This window comes from Metarhizium acridum, assembly GCF_019434415.1.
Source record: "Metarhizium acridum strain ARSEF 324 chromosome Unknown scaffold_356, whole genome shotgun sequence".
In the NCBI taxonomy this organism is placed as follows: Eukaryota; Fungi; Ascomycota; class Sordariomycetes; order Hypocreales; family Clavicipitaceae; genus Metarhizium; species Metarhizium acridum.
Genome location: NW_027094030.1, coordinates 54,000 through 68,464, shown reverse-complemented (window position 1 = coordinate 68,464; position 14,465 = coordinate 54,000). Strand labels below are relative to the sequence as shown.

Here is a 14,465-nt window from a genome sequence, read left to right as displayed (position 1 = left end):
ACCCAGTCTTTCCCAATATTAGCCGCTTATTTGACAACAGATCGTTTCGTTCGCGTATCAATCGTAATGAGCACTCGAATAATACCATCAGTCCATATCTAGGTATAGTTATACAGAAATAAATACATGCTGTATTATGAGGTGTGATCATGTATTGTAGTATCCTGTGGTGCACTGCGATGTTAGTCCCGCACATGCCTTATGCCTCGCACGACTCACTATGAATTCCACATTGAGACGTGAGAAAGCCGATAGCTTATGGATATGGAATAGAAGTATTATCGCACACGACACTACTTTAGTTTTTAATTCTTGGAGTGTTGGGCTATGTCCACAATAGACCTACGAAACGGTCAATGTTTTATCACGACCAATAGGGTAGGCTCTCATGTGCTCTCCTACTCAGTACAGCAGTTCTGTCTCTGACATGCAAACCAGACTTTCTAGTGCCGACATTAAACACTGAAAGCCAAGTCGCAAAGGCTACCAGCAGGCTGTGCCTACGAGTGTTCGCTCTCGCACTGCGGCATGGAGCGCCACACAACCACACGAGACTGTACCAGACCAGGTCATCAACGGCAAACGCTTTCGACATGACAAAACAGGTGGATCAAATGTCAACACATTTGCACTCGCCGGCTTCAATTCCAGCTTCGACGCTACAGGTGAAAACGATGAGAAACATACTGCGAGTTTCGTTTTTGTCGTGATCAGGTGCGGTTGCGCTGAGGCAAATGACCGCATGCTCAGGCATCTTTTTACACTGGCCTACGGATTGAGAATACTTCCAAGGGATGCAGTGGCTTTTGCGAATTGCAACCTGCCATGCCTTTGCCAATCTTACCATGGCGGGAACATTTCGGCATGGCTGCGCCAGCATGTTATCTGTCTTGGCCAAAACTGTATCCAGGATACGTCTTGTCCCACACTCAGGCTTCCAAGGCTTAGATGACAATTTGATGGCCACATCGGTAGTTAGCTTAGCCATATGTGGGATGTTATCATCGCAGCAACTACATACGAGTTTTCAAAGGAATCCGCGTTGGCATACAATTTCAACAAAGCATCACAAAACCTGCAAGCATTTTCTGAGACCATTTTAATCCTAAACCGAACCTCTGAGATAAGGCTCGTGGGACACTAAGTGATAATTACATGAATGATACATAGAATTGCCAGATTGCTCGGCTTGGGCCATATGTCTAGAATAATACGAAATGTAGTCCCACTCCCAAGAACACGTGCTTTCTACTCAGACAGGAGCTATCAGACCTCGAAGTAATTGCAGATTAACAGCTATTAGATGTGTCGCAAACCATGTCTTTTATGTTTACATGAGACGCGAGACATTGAGGCTGTCGATGTGACCGTTGCAGCCTCTTGGGTATCCTTTTGGCCGTCTTGGATTCCTGGCGCAGTAGCCGTGGTAATTCGAGTCTGGTACTTTGACAGAGACACCGCGGAGGGCGCTACCAAGCTAGTCTGGTTCTTTGACATTGTAGCTGTCAAGGGCGTGGTGTGGTTCATTGACATTGTCGTTGTCAAGGACGTTACAGTCCTCGTGCGGTTCATTGACCTTGTCGACGTCGATGTCGCCATACTTGTGTTGTTCGTTGGCTTGATGAGCCTTTGTTCAAAGTACCGGATGTCCTTGATTTGAAAGTAAAAATTCTTGAAGGCGTGAGGATTCTTGGCAACAAAGTCGATGCATGTCGGCTCTCTGGTGACTTTGTCGCATGTTTTACCACTGCCTCCATCTAGCTCCTTCCAAAATTGATCACTCCCAGGTGGGTTTCCGCAAACCGGAAGAGTGAACATGAGTTGCTGCTTTTGGAAGATGCCGTCAATGTCGCATTTCGAGGCGCGTATCTGAACGGTCGGCTTGCCCCACGACGAAGTATCGAGCTCATCGTCGTCCAGGTTCTCGGGCTCCTTGCCATGCGGCCAGGTAAACAGCTTAATGTAATCTTTGGTCCACTCCAGGGCCTCTGATATATATGTAAGCACGTGTCTCACCACAAGATGGAGGCGTTGACGACTTACGGATTCCTCCCTCTGGGGAAGCCCAAATGGTGTCTTTTGTCTCTCTAGACTGGCAACCTTGGCCTGGCCACTGAACTTTATTATCGGCGAAGGTATTGTCGCAATTTCCGGAGATGACCTCTGCGGATTGATCGTCCTGTTCAATGGTGCATGACCCAAATTCGGCCGCTGGACCGACGTGTATAGCCGGCTTATTGTGTACGTCCAGGTTCCAGCCTTCATACATGTCGATTTCACCAGCCTTGGGCCATTCTCCTACACCGAGAGTCCAGCTGCCAAAATGGTTACTATTGCATTGTAATGCGGCTCGTATCGTAAATCACTTACTATGCTGGCCAGCCTCCGCAAACGAGCTCCGGCAAATGAGTAAAACGAGTAATAACTAACCCGTACCTGAATGCCTCTTTCGAAACGACCCGGAGACTGTCGCGTCCCTCGGCAGACGTCTTATTCAGAACCCTGGTATGATCAATGCCCAGGTAGATTTCGCCGTCTTTGACCTTGGCTAGACCCTTTTTCTGTGCATTTGGTAAATCTTGGTACTTCACCCACGACCAATTGTCGTCATTCTGATTTGGATTACCACCGGTCTATCAACCATCCATTAGCCAAAGAAGTCATTTACCGGTCGAAGATGGATATGCATGGGGTCGTACGGTGCGAAAGTCGAACGAGTCAAAGAAGTTGTCGACACCGTAGGTCTTCTTGACACGAAACTGTTCAGCCGCTGAGGCTGTAAAGTGAATGGCAAGTAGCCAAGCGGTTACAGGGCGCATCTTGTCTTGGTTGGACCGAAGAGATGACCCGACAACTTTGTCAAGATTGCAGTCAGGCACATTTAGAACCAAGTATATGTATATATATAAGAGCCTATGTATTATATACAACCTGGCGCCCCAGAGCAGAAATTGCTGGTTACTCGAGCTGGGGTACGCGTAACACAATGTAATTTAATTTGCCATTGCAACATTTTGTCATGCAAGGAAGGTTTTCAGCGGGATGCCGAAGTTATTGTTGAGGACCCGGCGCATGAAAATTGATTGCCAGGATCTGCCCTGGTTCTTGGCAAAGGCGCGGTTTTCCCCAAGAGAGATATGTACGTATGTATGTACGTACCACTCCGTACCTGCATTTGAGAATTTTTTAAACGTGTCCGCTGGTGTGGTGATTGGTTATGCTATGCCAGAGTCCCAGTAGCCAAGTCTTGTTATCCCGGCATCTCATGAGCTATGGATTGGGGTCAATGACTGAGCCACTTGGTGCGTAATTGCGCTCGCGCTAGTGAACTTGTCAATTTGAGAACCAAGCCATACGAGTAAGAAGTCTGGTGCTTATTGGGAGATGGAATGACTATGGGAGCACAACGGCGGCCGTGGGTTTCCTAGCTGTAGACAGCCTGCCGGGCGGTCTTGAACAAATATTCGCGGCATCATACCAAGTGAAAGCTTTTCATGACTGACAATTCTTGGTGCCTTAACGCTGGTTTGTACAAACTTGTCCTGTTACTAACCTAACCCCAATTGCCCGAATAGCCCTGACAAGCCAATCTGTACCCCTTGTTCGTCCCTCGATTGCCATATCGCCTGGCTGGGTCCCAGGGGATGCGCCTCCAATTTTCCCGACAGCGCGCATATTGGGCCGTTTATGGCCGAACGTCTATCCAGAGCAGCTCGACTTTAAAAGGAAATATAATCACAGAGTACAAGCTGGAGGGATGCACAGCTTTGTAAAGCATGAATTGATCCCTCTTGCGATGATGATAGCAAAGGTTAATTTCCGCCTTCCCCCCGGGTAACCAGCGTTCTACACGAACCTGAAATGCACGTTCATCTTGCCTAGCACTCGAGTCAAGACAATCAGGCGATTGTGCGTTAAAGACCAATAGCGAAGCGAGCTATCTGACAAGGGAAAGTGGGCCTGTATGAAGTCTATGTGTTGTCGATCCCGCCCATCCGATTCGACATGTTCCTGCCCTATAATAGATATAGTACCGTTGACATTTCGGATTGGTGCTTAATATAACTACCAATGCGAGAAAAGAAAAGATAAGAAGAAGAAGAAGAAGAGAAGAAGAGAATGAAGCTAGCAACTACGGTATTCGCTATTCCTGTTCTTTCGCAATGATCGTTCTTGAGAATGAACCTTTGCTAGTTGACATATATTTGGTCATCGGCCACCCGCCTGTAGGGTGGTGTTGCAGAGCGAATAAGATCCACTAGACTCCATGCGGCGGAATGGCCGAGCGGGTGTATTGTACATATTGTGGTGTTGGCAAACAGTCGCAGGAAATCAACACTTGGTATGGTGGCACGCAATTGACCCTTTATTGAATGCCATTAGTTTAGGCAAGAATTCACAAGCATCCACGGTGGTAGACGGAAGATTCTGGAAGCACTATATTTCACTGCGCGTTCAACATGGACAAAACTTGTATTGACGCCTTTACGGCCGCAGCCATTTCCCGGTGCTCTTCTTGATGCTCTAATTGTTCTAATGGGCTAACATCTAAGAGACCGGTCTTATGACCATCTTCCATCTGAACGAGTAGCCAAGTTGTGCGAATCTGCCAGTGGCAACCCCGAGGTTTTGATACAACCAAAGTTCAAAGGGTAGTGCAAAGGCTTCATGTTATCAAGTGTTACGCACTCATGACCTTTGCGCCATTGCGACGACAGGTATTAGAAGGAACCGTTGCGGCGCTACTATCCCATCTGGCAATTGAAACGAGTGACTCATCAACGTCTTCAAACTATGGTGGCTGATGGCTCTTAGTGAGACTTCTCACCTATATCACACCACAAAACTCCTCCTACTATCACCCCTTCTCCCTAACCAGACCTTGTGAGTCCCTTGTATGGCTGTGTTCACGCATTTACAGCTCTCCATACGCCATCATCCTCCCTGAACTTTAGCTGTCACGAGACACCCTCTTAGTTTCTGCAAACACCAGGCCATTCCCTATTGATAGAGGTAGCATATGCGACCCAAGTTCATCAAATGTTCTTCATTAATGTTGCATCTATCTGTAGGGGCTGGTCACGAAGGGGCTGTCTAGGGGGACGGGGCTTATACGGCTTCGCATGCTTGTCTACTGCGCTGATCATAGCAATGGTGCCAACGAAGCCTGCAGAGACCAAAAATATCACACTGATCTGGACGCGCTGTTGTCCACCAAGTTCGTCCGTAGATCACTCCGTATATCACTGTACCAAGTAAGCCGGGCTATGTTACCTGATTTTGGTCTGGTGCTGGCCCTTTCGGGCTCAAACATGCCGGGCAAGTGCAGCAAGCTGGTGAGTCATCCTTGTTGTCCAGGAATTCGAGCAAGATTCCTCGCATGGAGGCCAGAGTTCAAAGAGTTCGTGCTTCCTCATCACGGCACGGATTGGTGTTGCTCTGGGCTTCCAACTATATAGAAAGGGCAGATGTTAGACCTGGCAGAATGCGAGAGCAGAGTTAAACACCCAAAGCAATTCTCTTTCCGTGCTTCTCTATCAACTCCTTGAAGTATTGATAGCCGCTGTTTAAGTGTGTGGTCTACTTGACGGCGATCTCCCCAGCAGCATTGACTGCTGCCTCGGTGATGTCTGTGCCTTTTCGGCAGCAGATGAAGCAAACTAGATAACCTAGTCAATAACCTTTTGAAGCTTTTCATCGAAATTGGGGCCGAGCTCTTCTAGCTCACGGCTCATACTCTCGGCCGTGTTAGTTACCTAACCGCGCACGCTTTGGCTCTCTTCTCTACAGCCTTTGCAGCTTTCTCGCGAAATCTTTGCTCAATCTCCTCAACGGACTCTGCAATGCGCTCCACTGGTGATGTCGCTACTTGTGCCAATTGGTCAAATACTTGTGTAATGCCATGAAAGAAACCCATCCTGCTGTGCCAAATACCATGATTTCAAGGTGTCTATGCGCTAGGTTGAACAGCACAAACACTTTAAAGAAGCAGCGTTGCAACTAAAAGAGGACGAGGACTTCGCGATTGGGCCTTGAATATTGCAAAGAATTCAGTGAGAGTAACTGATGCGCAATGGATAACCAGTACCGCAGCCTCCAGTTCCAGATCCGCAGCTCTGGTAACCACTATTAGTAAAAAAACATTGGAAGATATACCATGGACAGGACATACTGCTCTACCACCGCTCCCCCCCAAACAGCATTCCCACACTGTCCGGCCGCTATGCCTCCTCTACCGCAGCTTCCAGCGGCACACAGTCCCCAAGCACCGGCACCTGTGTGGACATAGCCTGGTTCCCATCCCCGGTGCTAGATACAGCGGATACACTGCAGGGGAATACACTGAATTCCGTTTAGCATTTCAAGAGCATTGTCGCTTACTGAAAGATGAAGAGGGGTTGTGACACGTACTGAAATATGAATAGCCCCAATGGTCATAATAGTCCTTGGGCGGAGGAAGCTCACGGCCCTTTTCTGGGCGCGTTCCACAGCCTTTTGGTAGTTTTTCTCAAGGAAGTATTGTTGATGAAGGCAAAGGTTGGCCCAGGCCATCTTTGTAGACCATTCCACGGAACGAACTGCGTTGTGAGCAGAGTTATCCGGTGGACAGCGTCCGGCTCTTCCAGATTGGTGAAATCCTTCTGCAACTTTATCACCACTCGAGGTTCTAAAAAGTGAGCGCCAGAAGCTGGAGGACGCGTGCGGTGCACGGGTGGCTAGACCAAAAGAAGAGTCAGTATGGGCACAATTGATACATATAAAAGCTGGGACTGGAGTGTGAACGGACATACCTTCGCAGTACCAACAAGTGCATTCGCTGTACAATTCATGAAGTAACTCCGATACGTTTTGGATGTCTATTCGAATACTTCACTGAGCTTGACTTCATCAACTTTGTCATGATGGTCAATGAACTTGGATGTAGCGCTTGTCGTGTCGGAATAGTAAGGAGGGATGAGCTGACGTGTTTACCAGGCAAGGTCAACATCCAGCGTAGAGACAGCAACTTGTTTTGGATGAAGCTCCATCAACTTCATGCAATTATGGTATTTTGTGATAAGTCGCGCCATTGTATCTCGTGCCGAGGGGCTGTGAAGCCAATCCAGCTTGACCATCTTGTCGACAAAAAGGCCCTGGCGCATCACGGCTCCGCACAAGTCCAAGGCGAATGCCGAGAAATTCTTCCAGTATTGACTGATCATCTTCTGAACGCGGGTTTGAGACGTTGGAGGAATCTCGGTCAGAAGCCTCGAACCGGGGGGCAATGAGTCTATGCGACAGTGTCGGTCCGGGTCACGCAATACTCCTTCGACAAGAGGTTTGACCGTCTCCATCGTTGGGTCTCTGTGAGACTTGAAGATATCTTGGATTTTGATTCGCAAGTCGAGCTGGATCAACGTTCTTGGATTCACACTTTCCTGAGGCCCGCACGATTAAGGCTCTGGCATGCCCTTTTGCGGATCGAGGATTGTCCCAGGCATTGGTACTGACCTGGTAAGATGCAATGCCGCGTCATGCACAAACTTACGAATAGACAAGGCCTCTTTGCAATATAGCCATGGCAAGCAGCATATTGATGTCCCAACTTACCGTCCCCATATCCCACTACCAACAAGACCGGATAATCTGAGCGAATATTAGTTTTGACTGCGATATCTAATCAGGTGCCCGTGTGCGACAAACCCATCTTCCCTGTTGGTCTTTTCTTCGTCTCCCCAGGTTGTCCACGGAATATGGTTGGGAGACTTGCAGTGAGGGCACTTGATGATCTTGACCACGGGATCGTCGGCAATGGCCCAGCATCGACCGGTTGCCTGCATCCAACGGTTTTGGCGACCTTCAGAGACGGAGTAGTCGAAGTTTGTGTCGATTGCCTCATTGGCAAGAGGCCAGAGCACACCCTCTTGCCACAGGTCCTTCATTTAACTGCTAATGGAACCATCCAGAAATGGATGAAGTTGAGCATATGGGAATGAAATACCATGAGCACGTCTTGGCAACTTCACAGTTAGCCCCAACTTTTGGATCCCACGTCGAGTGCGCATACCTAGAGGCGGAGGCATGTCTTGTCCAAGTCCTCGAGGGTCTTTACATAGTATCGGAAAGTTGGAGTACAATTCTGATGCAGGTTCGCGCATCATGTCCTCTGTGAGATAATTTTGGCCTCGAAAGACCATCCACCAGGTCTCATTTCGATCAACTGCACGAGCGACAATCATTGACCATCTCTTTTCACGGATCTTGTTCAGAGCAAGCTTTAATTTTTTCGCATCTTCAATCACGATTCCCTTCATAGCAAGGATGGCATCCAAGTCTAGTACAGCAGCAACATCGTCCGCGAAATTGTCGTACAAGCCGAAAAGACCGTCAGAGTAGCCCACTTCCTCCTTCAAGTTGTGGATGGCGTGGAGGAGTCTCAAGTGGGCGAGACAGGTATCAACTGTGAGTTTTCTTCCTGAAATGTGCTTCTCCAACGATAAATGCGTAAAGGCTGTTGTAGTATCGAAGTCGGCAGGTGGGTGTGCCTCTGGTTGTTCATCTGCGTAGGCTGGGGATGGTGCAACACCAGCTCTAAAACAGTCAAGTCGCTCTTTGAGATGAAAATAGTCCGAGGCGGCGTTGAAACGTGTTTGTTCGCCGCCATCATCAGCTCAGCAGCAGCACCGATCAGGCCAGACTGCGCGGCACCAAATATCGCCATGTCAAGAATCATGACACTCGAGTGTTGTTTTGCGTGACCAATGTCGGTCAATGCCTTGCAAACATGAAAGTTGGGACGCCCGACGCCACACAGGCAGGCAGACAGCACCACGGTCGGTGTCACCACCAACATAGGTACCTATGTATTCTCAATGTTGGTTTGACGTGTCCCGTTCAAGTTTCGTAGGACCAGCCGACAGCCCGGTTCCTTTCGATGGATGGCATGCCAATTAGTTACATTGATGTAATCGGGTGATACGGCAACCACCATGCAAACAGCAGGAAACTACGCCAGCCCGACATTGACTGTCTGTTCCTTGTCCCTGCCCCTCGTGGTGGTGTTTCGGTCGCATGCTCAACTGCTCACCTAGCATCATGGAGCTAAACAGATCGTCTAGGGGTCCTGCCCTAGTTACAGCACAGCGGCTCCTGAACGCCCGGATACGTTACATATATGTATTCGTGGCTGAGAGGTCCAAGTCTCTAGTGTCTCCAGCCTAAACGCCACTTCGACGCGGTTCGTTCCCGCAAGACAGGGACACTGCCCAGATCTTTCTTCTGCCAGCCCCCGTCCACGAACCAGGACTCTGCCAAGTGTCCAAGCTCCAGTCAGAGTCGGATGTTCTCGTCGTCTGGTTGCTCAGGCCATGTCATCGCAGCCTTTCTGCACAGCTAGTAGCATTGCTGAGTGCCCAGCTTTGGAGTACTTGGCGACTGACAGTGCCCCGACAGCTAATTGGCTGTATGACGACGCAGAATGCCTCGATTTTTTTTCAGCTTCCTGTGACTGCGGTAGGAAAGCAACATGGTCCTCACCTCTTTTCGTCTCAATACTCGTTTCCGAAAGTACCCAGGTACGGAGTAGTGTATCTCTGAGCACTAGTATCACCGTTTAATACGAGTAATTTCGCCCCGTAAGCATCCCAAGGCTCCACCTGGTGGCCATTGCCTCGTGTGAATGGAGTCTCGCGCCGAGCGTTATTTTCATCAGGCATTTATTACGTACGTTTGTTGCTCCATCCTTTGACATCAGTCCAACTGCTTCGTCGCAACTGCTTCGTCGATGGCGCAGGCTAGGCGTTAGAAATCACTCTCTAGGGATCGTTCTCATACTAAAGCGCAATCTTTGCATCCCCTTCTCGGCGCTTCCTGTTCCAGCCATTACAGGGACTCAATATTGGGGTCTGAATCAGCATGTACCCCTGGAATGAATCAGCGTCGAGTCTCACGTTGCGTTGTTTCGCAGGAACGTACGGAGCCCGGGTCGGCAACTCTGGAATTTTGACCTAGCCACAGCCATTTTTTCTTTACTGAAACGTCAAACGGTAATGATTTGCTTTGTTTACTCGGAATACTGAGGACATTCCGAGGCAGTTCTTCTTGGTACATTGATGGATTGGCCCACCATCCGACGTGGCGTTGGTTCTTGATTGGCACTCATTTGACAGCCTGCTACCATCGCCGTTGCCAAGCACTAGCTGTCAGACGGGTTCAATGGGTCCAAGAGAGACACTCGTAGAGTCGGGTTATTTATAAAATACGGAGGTCGACGCACTAATTTAAAAAAAACACGAGGGCAATCCGTCGACTCCGTGCTTTCAGTTACTTTTTAGTTAATAAATGAGCTCTCAACCCCTTTTCTTGAATCCTTGCAATCGTCCTTGAGTTTGATTTCGCCCATCCACTCGTTATTGGCCTTTGTCTCGCTTTTGATTGTTTCGTGTAGTTTCCGACGATGCGAATAGACCTTTGACCTGCGCCAAAACGCTTTGCTTCAGGTTTACGTCACTAGCCCAAACCTCCGCGAGCGGGTTGCCCAGCATCATCAGCGATTAGCTGTCGCCGAGCTGCCACGAGCTGTCACTCATTGGGTTGCGTCACCTTCACTCGTCGATCTTGGATTCGCGTGACTTGGTTGGCGGTTAAAGGATGCACACTCGCGCATGGCTCACCGGCCTGTTGGCCATGTCTGCGGGAGTCATGGGCAAGTTGAAGTACTTGGTATGTTTCACCCTCTGTGAGCTACAGCAAGTGTTGACTTGACAATCGACGTTTCTCAACTAACCTACAAGATCAGGGGGCTGCTATGGCTGGTATAGACTTTGGCTGCGACATTGATGTAAGGCAACACGAGTGGACGATGACAGGGGCTCATTATTGACCGTGGAGGACAGGGCTCATGTCCCGGCGACCACGTCCAAGTGCCCCTTGCATCATTGGGCGGCGCCGACTCTGCTGGTCAGATGAAGCACTTTGTGGACGACGATGGCATGAACACGTTTCGACTCTGTAAGTGTCCCGTGCATTGGTTCATCTCTTCGCCCTTGCTTTGCTAATTCATTGGCGACTTAAGCCATGACCTGGCAGTATATCACGGCGGGTCAGCCCTCCGGCGGGTTGGACAAGATCAATTTTGGCAATTTTGACAAATTAGTTCAGGCTTGTCTGGACACCGGTGCATTCTGCATGCTTGATCTCCATAACTTTGCGCGATACGACGGTGGAATTATCGGCCAAGGGGGCCCGACTGACGAGGTTTTCGCCGGGTTGTGGAAGCAGCTCGCGACTTACTATGCGAAAAACGACAAAATTATCTTCGGTCTCATGAATGAGCCTCACGATCTGGATATCAAGATTTGGGCCAAGAGCTGCCAGGCTGCCGTCACCGCAATCCGAAAAGCCGGTGCCAAGTCGCAAATCATCCTCCTCCCCGGAACCAACTTCGCAAGCGCCGAGACATTCGTGTCTACTGGAAGTGCCGAGGCCCTTGCCGAAATTACGAATCCTGACGGTTCGACAGACAACTTGTTGCTTGATCTGCACAAATACTTGGACATCAACAACTCCGGCACCTATGCCAAGTGTACCACCAACAATGTGGCAGGCTTCAAGACCGTTGCAGAGTGGTTGCGTAAGAACAAACGCCTCGGTCTCGTGTCGGAGTCTGGTGCATCAATGGACCAATCCGTAAGTAGCCACGGCCAAACAGACCACCTCACTGCTTGCAGGCGGCAATGCTAACAAGTCGAAAGTGCATGACTAAATTCTGTGAGCAAAACGAGTTCATTGCCAAGAATGATGACGTTCTCGTAGGGTTTGTTGGCTGGGGGGCAGGCGGATTCGACGGCACGTATGTGCTTACCCTCACGCCCTCTAAATCCGGTGATGCTTGGACCGACAACGAATTGATGAAGCAATGTATCGTTGCTCCGTTTGGCAAGGCTGCGAGCTCGACTACGCAGGCACCAACATCTACTACCACAACGTCGGCGACGTCGACAGAGCAGACAACCAACAAAACGACTTCTGCCACCCCGGTTGGCACAAATAATACCAATACGAATGAATCCGCTCCAAAGAAGGACAACGCCGCCGGCAAGGTCATCGTTTCTCATATATACATCATTTTAGCGAGCATGGTAGGACTACAACTCTACCTCTATTAGTCCAAGAACATTTAGACAACGCCGAGGCATTATTTGTGCACAGAGGTCCCGGCCCTGTGGACGATGCAGTAAATATATGGATAGAACCGGGATTTGTTTTGCTGCGGAAAAGTGCCTTCATTTCAGTCATTCGGGCGAAGCCTTATATATTTTTAATTATCAGAATATGCACTTTCTTGGGATATATTGGCCGATGCCGCTCGATATAAAAAGGGCTTAGGGTACCCCGAAAACCATGAGTAAATAACAGTTCATCACTGCACACAGCAAATAACACAGCATATGCCACACTACACATGAACTCGGAGGCCAACTATAGCCCTTGAACTCGAACGGAACCTGACAAAGACAATACAAGGCGTTCGAAGAAGCCCATGGTGACTTGAGTCTTATCAGGCTGCATGTGACAGATATCAAGGTTTGTTTCCAATGCCTGGCATCCTGCTTTTGCACAGCAATCGCATAACCCTGTCTCCTCAGAGATGGATGTTTTTTGCTGCCAAGAATGCTAATTCCACCTAGTTTTGCGATATAAGAGCCGGCTGATGCCCGGATTTCCAGTGGTACTTGCTAGCCGGATGATCCTCCCTGGGAATCTTTTGTCCAGGCTTCCCGTACAGATTCTCTCGGTAAGTGCCTCCCTCCACTGCGTAGTCATCCCAAAATAAGCCCCGTTGACGCAGAACCGGCAGGAGAAGCTCAATTACATCTTCAAATGACCCCGGAAGAATGGCATAAGCCAAGTTAAATCCGTCTACGTCGGCTTCAGCCACCCATCTCTCCATCTCGTCTGCAACCTTGTCGGGTGTGCCAACTACCGTGGCACCGAGTCCGCCTATTTTGATGTGATTTGCAACGGTGTGCTTGGTCCATTTGGGAACTTCTGGCGTTGATTTGGACCATGCGTCGACCGCCGAGCGAATAGCATTCGACTCGACATGTCGCAGCTCCTCGTCATCTCCATATTTGGCGAGGTCAATTCCAGTCCAGCCGCCAAAGAGCGCCAACGCACCGTCCTCTGAGCCGTAGCTCAGATACTCACGGTACTTGGCTTCAGCCTCTTCTTGCGTCTTTCCGAGCACCGGACAGAACAGTGTCAAGAATTTAATGGAGCTGGGGTCACGGTTGAACTGCGTCTGAGCCTGCTGTCGAATATCCGCAATGTTCTTGGCGATTGTCGAAGGGCTGTGGCCGGCAACGAATATTGCTTCTGCATTCTTGGCAGCAAAGGCCTTGCCAGCACTTGACGTTCCTGCCTGCAGGATCAAGGGCGTCCGCTGAGGCGATGGCTGGCAGATATGCGGTCCCGGTACGGTGAAGTATTTGCCCGCATGGTTGATTGTTCGGACCAGTGATGGATCAGTGTATACTCTGGTTTTGGGGTCGAGCTTCACTGCATCGTCCCGCCATGAGGCTTGCCTGGATATAATTAGCACTGGCGATGCTCTTTTTAGCAATTTTTGGGGTTGGCATTAACGCACCAGAGTTTATAGGTTACATCGACATATTCTTCTGCTATGGCGTATCGCTCATCATGCGGCGGCTGTTCCGTGAATCCTAGGTTTCGAGCCGCAGAATCGAGGTAGCCGGTCACAATGTTCCATCCCAGGCGTCCACCAGTGAGATGATCAACTGTGCTTAAGCGCCTGGCCAGGTGATAGGGTTGTTCATAGGTAGTAGCTACGGTTACCCCAAAGCCAATGTTTTTTGTTGCCGCTGCCATGGCAGGAACAACCGCGATTGGCTCATTAACAGGCCATTGAGCTCCGGACACGACCGCAGGGTCGGGATTCTTTGGACCTTTGTATACGTCGTAGGATCCCTGACGGAGAAACAGTTAGCGGGCAAGAAGAGGAAGAAAATATGGAAGAAACCCACCAATACGTCGGCTATGAATATACCATGGAACTTGCCCTTTTCGAGGAGCTTCGCGAGTTCAACCCAATGGGACACATTGTTGAAGTTTGACGATTTATCCTCTGGGTGTTGCCACAGCCCGGGAGATTGATGGCCACTGCAAGACTCCACAAACGCATTTATAATGAGTTTCCTCTTTGGTGAGCTAGTCGATCCCCCATTCAAGTCTGCCATATTGCGACGATGCGTTGCCGTGGTTAGCAATTACTTGGAGCTGTAGATCGAGTGGTCATGCAGTCTGGTTTTTAAATAGAATTCGATATTTTTTCTATACTTTCTTTGGGCCGCGCCGTCCAAGTCGCGCCATGTCCGATCACTTGCATCACGTTGTTGTACAACCAGATTGCGCCATCGATCACGACTACCATGTCATTGCACTTGAGATCAAGCAGTCCTGGCCAA

The 14,465-nt window shown here is 49.4% G+C and overlaps 5 protein-coding genes across 5 annotated transcripts; 1 reads left to right on the top strand and 4 right to left on the bottom strand.

The window, feature by feature from the left end:
- Positions 1-1,202: 1,202 nt before the first annotated feature.
- Positions 1,203-2,819, bottom strand: J3458_015441 (uncharacterized protein; the record flags this gene model as incomplete). The annotated part of the gene is made up of 4 exons (XM_007814759.2): positions 1,203-1,988; positions 2,044-2,315; positions 2,371-2,633; positions 2,700-2,819. The coding sequence occupies 4 exons, from the start codon at positions 2,817-2,819 to the stop codon at positions 1,300-1,302; spliced, it is 1,344 nt and encodes a 447-aa protein (XP_007812950.2). The 3' UTR covers positions 1,203-1,299.
- Positions 2,820-6,968: 4,149 nt separating this feature from the next.
- On the bottom strand, positions 6,969-7,334 carry J3458_015440 (uncharacterized protein; the record flags this gene model as incomplete). The annotated part of the gene is made up of 1 exon (XM_066120767.1): positions 6,969-7,334. The coding sequence occupies one exon, from the start codon at positions 7,332-7,334 to the stop codon at positions 6,969-6,971; it is 366 nt and encodes a 121-aa protein (XP_065974095.1).
- Positions 7,335-7,586: 252 nt separating this feature from the next.
- Positions 7,587-7,922, bottom strand: J3458_015439 (uncharacterized protein; the record flags this gene model as incomplete). Its single annotated transcript, XM_007814760.2, has 2 exons — positions 7,587-7,626; positions 7,684-7,922. 2 exons carry the CDS (start codon positions 7,920-7,922, stop codon positions 7,587-7,589), a joined length of 279 nt encoding a protein of 92 aa, XP_007812951.2.
- A 2,737-nt stretch (positions 7,923-10,659) lies between these two features.
- Positions 10,660-12,146, top strand: J3458_015438 (uncharacterized protein; the record flags this gene model as incomplete). The annotated part of the gene is made up of 5 exons (XM_066120766.1): positions 10,660-10,701; positions 10,778-10,819; positions 10,875-10,989; positions 11,054-11,667; positions 11,733-12,146. Exons 1-5 carry the CDS (start codon positions 10,666-10,668, stop codon positions 12,144-12,146), a joined length of 1,221 nt encoding a protein of 406 aa, XP_065974094.1. The 5' UTR covers positions 10,660-10,665.
- Positions 12,147-12,664: 518 nt separating this feature from the next.
- On the bottom strand, positions 12,665-14,248 carry J3458_015437 (uncharacterized protein; the record flags this gene model as incomplete). Its single annotated transcript, XM_007814762.2, has 3 exons — positions 14,025-14,248; positions 13,628-13,968; positions 12,665-13,565 (listed from the first exon to the last, which is right to left on the bottom strand). Exons 1-3 carry the CDS (start codon positions 14,235-14,237, stop codon positions 12,665-12,667), a joined length of 1,455 nt encoding a protein of 484 aa, XP_007812953.1. The 5' UTR covers positions 14,238-14,248.
- Between the last annotated feature and the right edge of the window lie 217 nt (positions 14,249-14,465).